At 38.1% G+C, this 12,296-nt stretch overlaps 1 protein-coding gene across 1 annotated transcript in view; it reads left to right on the forward strand.

Annotated features, from left to right (window-relative positions):
* LOC103469794 (protein unc-13 homolog B) overlaps window positions 1-12,296 on the forward strand; it is an 89,042-nt gene that overhangs the window by 38,969 nt on the left and 37,777 nt on the right. Inside the window, exons 14-21 of the mRNA XM_081610932.1 lie at window positions 1,915-1,983; window positions 2,568-2,657; window positions 2,919-3,059; window positions 4,085-4,329; window positions 4,915-5,000; window positions 7,071-7,197; window positions 8,219-8,315; window positions 10,607-10,750. Of these exons, the coding sequence (XP_081467058.1) occupies window positions 1,915-1,983; window positions 2,568-2,657; window positions 2,919-3,059; window positions 4,085-4,329; window positions 4,915-5,000; window positions 7,071-7,197; window positions 8,219-8,315; window positions 10,607-10,750 (999 nt within the window). The remainder of the gene's footprint in view (window positions 1-1,914; window positions 1,984-2,567; window positions 2,658-2,918; window positions 3,060-4,084; window positions 4,330-4,914; window positions 5,001-7,070; window positions 7,198-8,218; window positions 8,316-10,606; window positions 10,751-12,296) is intronic.

The following is a 12,296-nucleotide window of genomic DNA, read 5'->3' on the forward strand; positions in this document are numbered from 1 at the left end:
ATTTTTTTTTATTTTTATGCACAGAAACTTTCTTAGTATGCCTACAAACAATAGTTTCCACTTTTCTGACGGTATAAAGGGAGGCGTCAAACGTAATTTTAAATGGTTGCATAATAAACATGCTGCATTTAGGGAATCTTTTCCATGTCTTGTAACCAATCAGATCATAAGCAGTGAGAGTGGAAGCCCAGCTTTCCACTAATCTGAGATAAAACCCAGTCTGGTTCCTCACTTTGTTGTCCAAGTCGTGACTCCCTCCGCGGCAGATAACTCTCCCCCCAAGCAGCAGGTTCTTTCTTCCCCGTGCCATGCAGATACATTTGTGCAGCCAATGCAATGTGGAGGAAAGTGGATAAAAATAAGCATTGGGGATACCGCTGCTGGCCATAATTCAGATGAGAGAGCCGAGTTAGAGGATCCAGCAGCTCCTTTATGCCTGATTTTTAAGAATATAAACTGAGATCAACCCGCTTTCAAATGGTAAAACCATAATCAGAACGTTTTTTGATATTATCTTCAAGTAAATAAACTACTGTAGCTTCAATGTTTGTGATCCTAAAAGCTGTGAGTTTGTGCCTTTTACACAGAAACAGAGCAGTCCTAACTGCTCCATTTTGTTTGTGAGATGCAGTACTACAAGTGAATTGAACAGAATAAATATTGATTTATGTGTCATATTTGGGGTTTGAAAGGACCCAAGAGCAAAGTCAGGACTCGATCGAAATTTTTTATCAAGTTAATTGCAGGATATGTCATCGCAGTTTAATCTGAAACTATGCATCGTTGTTAACATTTTCAATTCAAAAACCCTTGTTGTTGCTAAATTATTCAGTGAATAAACATAATATTTATTCAACAACAAAAAAAATTGATAATAAAAAGAATGTAATGAGTCCACCAGGTGTTCACTAATTGGTGCTGGCTAGTCTGAAGGAGCTGAATGGGGGAGGAGCTGAGCCTCCTGGGCGGAGCTAGCTCCACCCAGGCGTTTGCACAGCTGAATGGTTGCCATGGAGATTAATCTATGTAATTAAGTAATCAAAGATAACGCGTTAAAGTTCAGGCTTTAATTAAGACAAAGTGAACTTAAATTATCTACAAAGCAAAAGAAAAAAGGCCTGATAATAATCTAAGAGAAATAAATTCAATAAACTAAAAGGAATGAACCAGTACGGCAACACATTTGTAACAATAATGAACACAGAGACATGGTAAAACCTATAGAGCATTAATAAAATTTTGGGTTAGATTTCCCCAAAATGGCAAAACTTTTTGCTATTTTTATTTTTGCTGACATAATTTGTGGCTTTCAGGAATGTTTTCATAAACTCGTTAAATTTGAACTTTATTAAAAGTAATCTACAGTTTTGTACCCCACCAGTATTGTACCTTTATAAGTTGAGGTATATTTGGCATTAAGCATTATTTACATCTGAAACAATGAATATGTGTATAGACTGTTAGTGATACTGAGATAGCATCATAAATAAAGATGTGCATCATTAATAGTGTGTGTAACCGATGCTGTGGCTTTATTAGCTTCCATCTAATTGAGTTTCTTACTGTGTTTTCTCATGGAAATAAGTTGATTGCTTATAATTAATCTTCTGCCTGGTGTTTGATTAAACATTAACTTTGCAAATTATCAGTAGCAGCTGTTCAGTGTTGAGTTTAAGATTCTTTCAGTAAAAATAACTGAATAAAGGAAGTTACCCGTCTATTGAGGAAAGAGTTATTTGTAATCTCTACACAGCATAATCCGAATATTACATGTTAATTACATTTTACAGATTTTCTTTCATGATATTTTCTGTTTTTGCTTTGTTTCTCTCATGCATGGATTTTCCTTGCAGTCTAAACAACTCTAAGAGTCCGTGAAACATTTCTGTGATTCTCTTGGTTTTGCTCCAACAGAGGGATCGTTTTGTGAAGCTCCTGGATCAGCTGCACAACTCTCTGAGAATCGACCTCTCCACGTACAGAGTGAGTGGAAGCTTTTGGCATCGTCAGCATTTAAAAATAAGTGGTTTTAATGCAAGAAAGGAAAATATTTCCTGGGAGAAGAATGCATAAGTTTGAAATTATTGATATGAAACTGGAAACTACAAATTTTTCTATAGAACAATGCACAATAAATGAATGTCTAAAATAAAGTTTGTTGTCATTTTAGTGTTATTTCCTTGTTGTGCCTGTTGTTTCTAAGTCTTTAGGATTTGCAGAACATGTTGGCTGGAAGTCCAAAACTTAATTTAGTTCTTCTACAGGAAATGCTTTGACGTTATTGTTCAAATAGCGTAATAGGGAATAGAGAAAACTGAATGGATTGAAAAATATGCCCCAAATCAAAACAAGGATTTCTACTTGGCACCAAGAGACGATAAATGAAACTTTTCTGCAATCCTGGAGACTCCAAATATACAACAAAGTGTATTTAATTGATATTTAAGGGCGATTTAAAGTTTTGTTTGAGTAATAAATCTTATCCTTTACCAGTTTAAAAAGTTTAAAGATGTTTTTAGTGTTAAATAAAGTCTGATATTCAGAGATGTTGTGTGTTTTTGTTGCAGAATAACTTCCCAGCCAGCAACAAGGCTCGACTCAGCGACCTGAAATCGACGGTAGATCTTCTCACCAGCATCACCTTCTTCAGGATGAAGGTGACAGAAAAACATCCGACTCATGAAGCTTCATGTTGTGAATGAATTAGATGGAGCACAAAGGAACATGACACTGAATTTTGTAGTGAAGTTAAGCAAACAAATATGTGCATTTCAGGCAATTTATCCTCCACCAATGTTCGTAATCGCGACAGGCCTGAGCCTCCATGTTGTTTTAACGCCATGACTGTTTCATGAAGTGTTTCTGTTGGTTCTGTTCGCTGCTGCCCGTCCTCCCGCTCACTGGCTGCTGACGTTCAGGTGCTGGAGCTGCCGAGTCCGCCCAGAGCCGCCAACGTGGTCCGGGACTGCGTCAAGGCCTGCCTGAACTCCACCTACGAATACATCTTCAACAACTGTCTGGAGCTCTTCAGCCGCCAGTTCCAGCCCGCCGGCCCACAGGTGAGTCTGTCTGCAGCTCCTGATCGATCAGCTTCATTTACTCACATCTGTGATCCGTTAGCGATCTGAACCAACCCTTAATGCGACCCGGAAGGTTGTGCAGCTGCTAAAATAAAAATAAATCAGACTTATAGAGTTTCATTAAGATTTAAATGATAATATTTTTTATGATCACAGATATCTTCTCTACCACAAAGATCAAATATACAAATGAAATATAATAGAATGAAAGAAAAAAAAAAGATAATCCACAATATTATCTGTTTTAATCCTTAATTTGGTCCTTTTTGTCTACATTGTCAGATTAAATAAAACACTTTCACGACCTTCAGTAGTTTTGGAAAATTTTCTGATGCATTTCAGTATTTCTTAATGGGGCTGCACAGTGGCGCAGTTGGTAGAGCTGTTGCCTTGCAGCAAGAAGGTTCTGGGTTTGATTCCCGGCCCCGGTCTTTCTGCATGGAGTTTGCATGTTCTCCCTGTGCATGGTGGGTTTTCTCCGGGTACTCCGGTTTCCTCCCACAGTCCAAAAACATGACTGTTAGGTTAATTGGCCTCTCCAAATTGCCCCTAGGTGTGAGTGTGTGTGTGCATGGTTGTGTGTCCTGTGTTGCCCTACGACAGACTGGCGACCTGTCCAGGGTGACCCCGCCTCTCGCCCGAAACGTTAGCTGGAGATAGGCACCAGCAACCCTCCCGACCCCATTAAGGGACAAGGGTGCAAGAAAATGGATGGATGGATGGATGGATATTTCTTAATGCATTTAAGGATTATTATGTGAAGTAAAATTTATTCTCATGGACGCTGCTGCACAAACTAATGGACTAATAAGAGTCACCATCAGCGCCTCTGAATATTTTACAACTTTGCTCTGAAATATGTGTCTGTTAATGAGTGGAAACCTGTTTTTCTGTCTTTTTATTTTGCATAAATTAACCGAACGTTTCAGCCTTACAAAGATTGCACAAAGTCTTCTTTTTTGTCAGCTACTCTAATTTTTTCAAATTGATTTTTCTGTTTAAAGCCTGAGCAGGAGAAGAAGAAGAAGAAGAAAAAGAAGGAGAAAACTGAGGGAGAAGCAGAGGATGGTGAAGAGGAAGAAGAGGAGGAGGAGGAAGAGGAAGAAGAAGAAGAGGAGAAAAAGGAGGAGAGTCAGCCTGAAGAGCAAGGCCCGAGCATCCAGAACCTGGACTTCTGGCCGAAGCTCATCACGCTGATCGTGTCCATCATCGAGGAAGATAAAAACTCATACGCGCCCGTCATCAACCAGTCAGTTTCATTCACCTGAACAGATTTACACCCACTTTCATCATCAACGTAAATTCAGTTTCTTTATTGTCACTTCAAATCAGCAAATCAAGATTTAATTGCATAACATTTAGTAAAAAATTTTATTTTTCTGACATTCACTTCAACTTTTTGAGAAAATTGGTCCATCAGACAACATCAGAAGTCTTTAGATTATTATTACGTAACTCAAATATGGCAGCAATGATGACATAAAATGATTTTATCCTCTGCTCTGCTGGCTGCTCTGATGATGAGTTACTCATGTCGGCATGCTGGATGCTTAAAGAATTCGACTTCTGTCTGATTCTTACGTAGGGATTTTTATATTCCCGGAAAGGGAATATAATTTTATTTATGCCGAAATATGGCATAAATAAAGAAAATGAATCTGCATCACAGTAAAAGCAGCATTCCCTGTCCTGGTCAGGGGACACTGTGAATTCCCAACACACACACACTCTATTCAGAGCACAGGAACCAAAAAGAAAACAGATTCACAAAAACTACTTCAGTTTTTCACATTTAATGTGTCAATATTTAGCTTTTCCTTTCCGACCCTTTCAGATTTCCTCAGGAACTGAACGTGGGTAAAGTCAGCGCTGAGGTCATGTGGACTCTCTTTGCTCAGGACATGAAATACGCTCTGGAAGGTAAAAACACGTTTAGCGGTTGGTACCATCTCCATCCGACCTCTAAATCCTCGCCATCAACTCTCTTCTCATTCTTCTTCACCATTTCCTTCAGTTTTGGATAAAGTTGATCACTATCGCTGGAACAATGGTGAGATTAGAGGAATATAGCTGATAGTCAGTAGGTGTTTATATTATCATAGTGCATTTATCATTGTTTCTATTTCTATGCAACATATTCAGGGTATCATCATACAATATCGTTAACATGCTTCACCTAAACTAGCATTAAATGTTGTTATTCCTCGCTTATTGGCATTCCAATTAAATATGTAAAATAAATCAAAACAACTTTTGTTTCAGCTCAGAAAGTCTTTTTTTTTTTGTAATTTCTGAGCATAATATCCAAATTTCAGATTTTTTTCCTATCAATTTTTTAACTTCCTTGTTTTTTCTAGAAAATTTCTGAGATTAATCTTAAAATTTCCACGTTTTTTGGTGGAAATTTTATATTTTTTTTTCTATGTACATTGGCTCTAATACGCCATCGTAGAAAATCTGTTTAAATAAAGATTAAATAAAAATAAATTAAGAAAAATAAACCACATATTCAGAATATTTAGGGTTTTTTCTCTTTGGAAAGTCACTGAGAGCTTAAGACGTCGATGCTAACTGGGTTAGCGCACCAGTGGTATTTGTTTATCTTACAGACAGACATGCTAAACTTTGTAGCTAGCTGCTAACAACAGCGTTAGCTTAGAAATCAAGATTTGTGGCCTTCCTCTAGTTACCAAGTCATTTCAGGTGTTTATTGTTAATCAATTTTTAATGAGCGGTAGAGACTTTTAGGTTCTCCTAGCTGTCATGCTAACAGCTAGCAGCTAACTGACAGCATGCAGCAACATGTGGCCAGTGAAAGAGCTTCTGAAATGGGTTGGAACTACAAGAAAGCATATATTTAATATGACTGAATAAAACCTTTCTGTGTTTTCTCAAACTTTCCTCAACCTACATTATTTATAAATAAAAAGCTCTTTCGCTGTAGCTCTGAGACTTGTAGAAATCCTGCAAAATGTTTTATCCTGAAGTATTAGATCATTCATAAATAGTGATATTTTTTATCCTGGTTCTGGATTTGTGTGACATCAGTGTTGTTTTATAAATTCACCCTCCTCTGTTTGTTAACGCATCACGCTTTCTTTTCGCTCTCTGAACTCTCTCTGCTTCACTCGTTGTTCTGTTGCCGTCTCAGCTCCTGCCACATTTCACATCCGCAGAGTTGATTTTTATGCTGGTAAGACTTTCTGTGTGCGTGTGTGTGTGTGTGTGTGTGTGTGTGCGCGTGAGTGGGTGTGTGTGTTTTAGCAATTCTCATTTTTTTCCACAAAAATGCCGCTTTTACAATGGAAACAGACAAAATGTCGTACTGAAGCGCACCAACCTGTGTCGTACCGCTCAGTTTAAACTAAGCCTTGTAGGGACTAAAGTTGTCCTAAATATGAATTAAAGTTAGGGATCGGTGTGTGAATTAAAGCTGCAGTATGAACCTTCATTTAAAAATATTGTTTTTCACATATTTGTTAAAACTGTCACCATGACCCAGATAATCTGTGAAAAGATCGATCTCCACCTTCTCCCAAAGATATTATCGCTGTCTGAAGAAATACATCGCTCCTGACCAAAAACAACCAATCAGAGCCAGGAGGCAGGTCTTAGCGCTGTCAATCAACCTCTTGTACTCGCTGTTAAATGTGCTAACAGTTAAAGTTACACTAAAATTGTTTATCTGCCGTCATTCAAAATAACTTCACATAATATCACTGAAAATATATAAAATCACAAGAGCAATTTTAATAGGCTACCATGAACTTAAATTTATGTTTTTGATGGAAAATAGACAGTTTCTCCTCCCCTTTCAGAGCAATGCAATATTAATAAGAATAACAGAAATCACTGAAATGACAAAATCCCAGAAATATCACATCAGGTCTGAAGGGGTTAATTTATATTGATTTGTTCTGATAAAAACAGATCTTATGCTGCAGCTTTAAGCTGTTTTCTATGTTTAATTTTTCTGTTTTTCTTTCACAGAGCATGAGAACCATAAGCTGTGTAAGTCTTCAGACTACATGAACCTGCACTTCAAAGTCAAGTGGCTGTACAACGAGTACGTGAAGGAGCTGCCCGCCTTCGCAGACGATGTGCCTGAATACTCCGCGTAAGACGCTCTTCCTCTCCCCCTATTTCAAAGGGAAGCTCCTCCCCATCAATTTTTGATCGATTGTTTAATTTGCCCCCAATGTGCTGCGTGTCGAGCTACACAGAGGTGTGGCTGTTAGCGCTGCTGCTGCCTCGCTACAAGATGGTTCTGGGTTTTAATTCACTCTGAACTCGGCAAATGTTTGCCCTACTAACTTTTGTCTTTCTACACTTCTAACCCTCCTTCCCAAACTACAGGAAATACTGATCTACTGAATAACAGATGTCACACTAGCCATTTCAACAACTTCTTTAGACTGGGTGAAGAGTACGACATTATTCTTGAATAGGTTAGGATTATGGGCGTTTAAAAATCATGTTCAAACATTTTTTTGCGATGTTACATTCGGAAGATTTTGAAGCGGCTCATTTTCCAGAAAAAAACATTAACGTATTACCGAAAACAAAATATCTGAGTGGTTTTTTTTATGCAGTTAAACTGTTTTTATAAGCAGGTGAAACCCAAATCAAAGTAATAAAAACGTGTAAAATGTGAATTTTGCAAATGGTTTCTGAAAGGCAACAAAACACTTGTCTTTTCCAGCAGCCATTGTACAGGACATACGTTGGTAAAACCAGCTGGAGCTCAGATTGGGTTGCTAGGTGACGGGTGGAATTCCACTGGGGTTGCTAGGTAACGGCGCATTTACACTCCGGAGTTTCCTAAAATGGTTGACTTCCTAGACTTTAAAAAACATAAACTTATTGCCAAAACCGGCTTTGTGGGTTTTCTTAAGCACTTGGGTTGATATTAGAAGCAGTAAGAACCCGATGGAAGTATAAAAATGTGAATTTTGCGTAAAATGTCCATTTTAGCTAAATAGCATTGCAGCGTTATGGTTTTCTTTCAATGGACCAACCTTTTTCCGACTTGACATGATCGTTCTGCCTGGTGGTAGCTTGGGAAGGTTCCCCCCGTTCTTCAGGACATCTTTATTAGTACAGATGGTCTTTCATTTGTTCTGTCTGTGTTTTTGCAGGTGGTTCCTTCAGTTTGTTCTGGCCTGGTTGGCCGAGAACGAGGAGGTGTCGATGGAGTTCATGTCCGGAGCTCTGGAGAGAGACAAGAGAGAAGGGGTGAGTTTTCATTTAACAAAAAACAACCAGAAATAATTAAAAACATTTAACTGAATCACAAAGTTGATCTCATGCATGTTGCTTCTTAACTGCAAAGCTCAATGCGGTGATGCATAAACACTCAACTTTTTTAATCCAATAAATGAATCTAGGGGTCAGAAAAAATCTAAAACTGATTCGCTGACAAGCTTAAAAATTGTTCTGATTTAGTTCAGATCTTATTGTGAATTTGCCTTTCACAATAAGCAATAAATCAATTAATTGAATGACAAATTAAAATGATAATATTCGTTAGAACAACAGTTGTTAAAGAGATGCTCCCCTTTTAATGTCGTTGAAAAGTCTGCAAAACGCTGCAAACAGCAGCACTGCCTGCCTCTTTTGCCTGTTATCCCTGTCTATGCTGAATTTATATTGGCTACAGAAACTTCATAATCCAATTTAATTACTGTTGTTTTTAATGTTTCCTGATATTTAAGATGCATTCCAGCTCTAGTGTTAAATGTTCTTTAGAAAATTAAGCTCGTTATAGTTCAAAATGGTCTCAGTTTTTTATTTGTAAAGTTAAACAAATAAAAAACATGTTCGCCTTTACTGGTGTGTAAAGGCGAACATATGACAGACAGGGATGGATGAAAATAAAAATCTAAAGAGGGGATAAAAAGCAGGATCTCCCAGGACATTTCCCTGAAAGCAGATCCAGTTTTCACACCAAACCTGTTGGTTTTGGTTCTTGTGGCCTTCAGCAGCTGGACCCACACTGAGACTGTCTTCTGCAGAGTTTCTTATCAGATTGTTGAATTGGACCCTGAGCACAGCAGCAGAACAGAAGCAGTTAATTTACAGCTTCTGTCTGATGACCCTGAGGTCACAGACTCCCTCCTGGATCGTTTTATTGATTCGGGTTCAGCCGGCGCTTCTTTTGGCCACCTAGAGCCCAGTTTTACAGGATGATGGACAAGTCTGTTGAGCTGCTGGTTTGTTCAGAAGCTGCACGTTATGTTCAGAGCCTTTTGGCATCAAGAGGCTCCTGGAAGCTGCAGTTTAACACTGAACACTTTAGGTTTTGATTCGTTTTGTTGAACCCATTATGAATCAATAAAGTTTATTTGTGTCACACGTTTCAGCAACAAGGCAAATCAAACAACATACAGTCACTAATTAGAGAGCAAACATTACATTTTATAGGGTGCAATCATCAGTGATCAATATACGTCAAATTGAATTGATCCAATAATACTGTAAATCTAAAAAAAAAAAAAATAGAGTTCTTGCTAAGTTTTCTGACATTTAGGAAATACAAGTAATAACAGGTTTAACTTCAGACGATGAGGGAAAAATGTGTCTTTTTATTTGATGTATATATGTCTGGTTCAAGTGGTGACAGAAATATAAAACTGTACGTCATCAGCACGTATAATTTCTATTAAAAGAGATTATGTAACACTTGATAATCTGAGCTGGTCAGATTGTGTAGATGCTGAACAAAAGCGGACTGAGAACGGAGCCCTGAGGGACTCCGCTTGTGATTTTCACTTGCTTTGACTTATAATTACCAAATGACACTAATTACTAAGAACTGTTTCATAAAAATGTATATATTAAACCTCTTTTAAATTAATAGATGTGTTTTCTGTTTTTTATGTCAGATTTCTACATCTTTAAATAATAATGTAGCAAAAATACTTTAAGTGAAATAATATGACGCCATTTTTATGTCATTGATCTCGTCAGTCTCTTTGAGATGTTTTAAGAGTTAGAGCACTGCAAAAACTCAAAATCTTACCAAGTATCTTTGGTCTAGTTTCCAGAGAAAATATCTTCAAATAAGAAAAAACTAACTTACAAGTAACTTTTCTGAAAGGGACAGGAGCTTGTTTTAAGCCAGTGGTTCTTTAATATTGATGAAAACTTCCAGTCCTGTTGGTAGAATGAAACCAGTACTTTTTTATCAATAGTAAAGAACTATTTACTTAAAATAAGCCCAAATATCTTGCTGAAAAGTTACTTGTAAGTTAGTTGTGTCTTATTTCCAGAGTATTAAGAGATTTGCACTAGAATCTGGACCAAAAATTGGTAATATTTTGTGTTTTTGCTGTGAGAACTGAAAGGAACCAACAGCAGAAGCCAGAAATTCGACTCTCTAATTATCTGGGTACAATTAGTCCGTCTGATGCCTTCCTGTATAACGACACTCAATACTGTAAGTGCAGCGATTAGATTGTCTCAGATGTGGAGCAGCTGTTTGTCTGCACTTACAGAAATGTGTGGTCTTCTGGCTCTTCCTGCAGTTCCAGCAGACGTCGGAGCACGTCCTGTTCTCCAGTTCAGTGGTGGACATCTTCACTCAGCTCAACCAGAGCTTTGAGATCATCAAGAAACTGGACTGTCCCGATCCCACAGTGGTGGCCCAGTATAACAGACGCTTCGCCAAGGTGAGGGTTATGAGATTTGAGCTCAACTCCAGTCCTACAGAGCTGCTGTGCTGCAGCTTTTACAGGCGTTGCTCAGATCACCAGCTCCTTTCCAGGCGTCTGCCCTCAACAGTTGATGCAACCATTTGATCCAGCTGTGTTGGAGCAGGATTGGGGACAAAGTTGCAACTTTTGTTACACTTTCAGCTGCTGCAGTTCACTTTTACACTGCTCTACGTCAAATGAACCAAACTATTTGAAAAACCTGTTCCCCTCCCCGCCTGCGGGGGCGCTACACCACGGAACTGACTCAAAAACTTCAGAAGAAGACACTGATTGCAACTTTTTTCTTAACAAAATAAGAACAGAAATGGAGTAGAGCCAGATTTTAGCGGTTGGAGGATTTCTCTTTTGTCTGTGGCAAAAACAAAAAGCAGGAAAATGCAACCCAATTCCTTTTTTTTTTTTTTTTTGCCCAAATTCGACCTGCATTCGACTTGTTCATGGAAGTCTGAGCTTTTTCATGGACGTCTGAGCTTTTTCATTTAAGTTTGATTTGTCCCACTTCCACATGTGGAGCTAAATGAACATTGTACACATTGTATCTGACTTTTACAACATTCATGATAATTCATGGTAATTACCTTTTATGCTTCCTTGAATCACTATTAGATAAAAAGATTTTAATCTGGTCAGTTCTGACCTCAACTTTTACACTATCAAGAGAAAATGGCTGCAAACAATTGTGCAATTAAACACTCTGTAGATCTTTGACAAGCAGAAGTGGAGCCTCCTGCACAACCAACAGCAATGCATTAAGTGGCTTCTGAATGGTAAGTCACCAACTAAACACTTGTCTTTTCCAGCAGCCATTGTACCGCGCATACAATGGTAAAACCAGCTGACCAAACGTGCTGGAGATCTGCTTTTGGTTGCTAGGTGACGGGCTGGGCTAGGCTGGGGTTGCTAGGTAACGCTCGATTGTGACTTAATAACCAGGAGGTTTTTGAAACAGCTCCTTTTCCAGACACCAAAAAAACGTTAAGCTTTTGCCAGAAAATGACTACATGTGTTTCTTTTTTAAGCGCTTGGTTTGTTTTTAGAAGTACTTGAGACTCAAATGGAAATTTGAAATCTCAATTGTGAAAAGTGAATTTTCAAAATTCACTTTTTGAAAATTCACTTTCGAAAAATGAATTTTGCCCCCTTTAAGAGTGCTCTTCAATCAAATCTAATGAAGAGGTGTGTTTATTTTTTGCCTAAAATTGCTCTCCTGCTGCAGATTATGGTCATTTTTCACCTCCTCACATCAGTTGTTCATGTAAAATACCCAAACCAACAGAGTTTAACATTTCTGTTATACTCAGATGTACTGTAGTTTCACACCTTTTAGGCATTTCCATTAAAACTAATGGCCCTTAAGGCTGGATCGATGTGGGGCTCATTACATAAAGAAGGGCTAATGTAGCCATCGCTCTGTCCCCTGCCAGTGAATGACTTCTCTTTTTATTCCACTCCACTCATGTTTTATAAAATCCCAGTTTGTTTTTCCCTTTTTGTCTCAGAT

The sequence above is a fragment of the Poecilia reticulata genome, chromosome 9 (genome assembly GCF_904066995.2).
Source record: "Poecilia reticulata chromosome 9, P_reticulata-male-v2, whole genome shotgun sequence".
Lineage (NCBI taxonomy): Eukaryota > Metazoa > Chordata > Actinopteri > Cyprinodontiformes > Poeciliidae > Poecilia > Poecilia reticulata.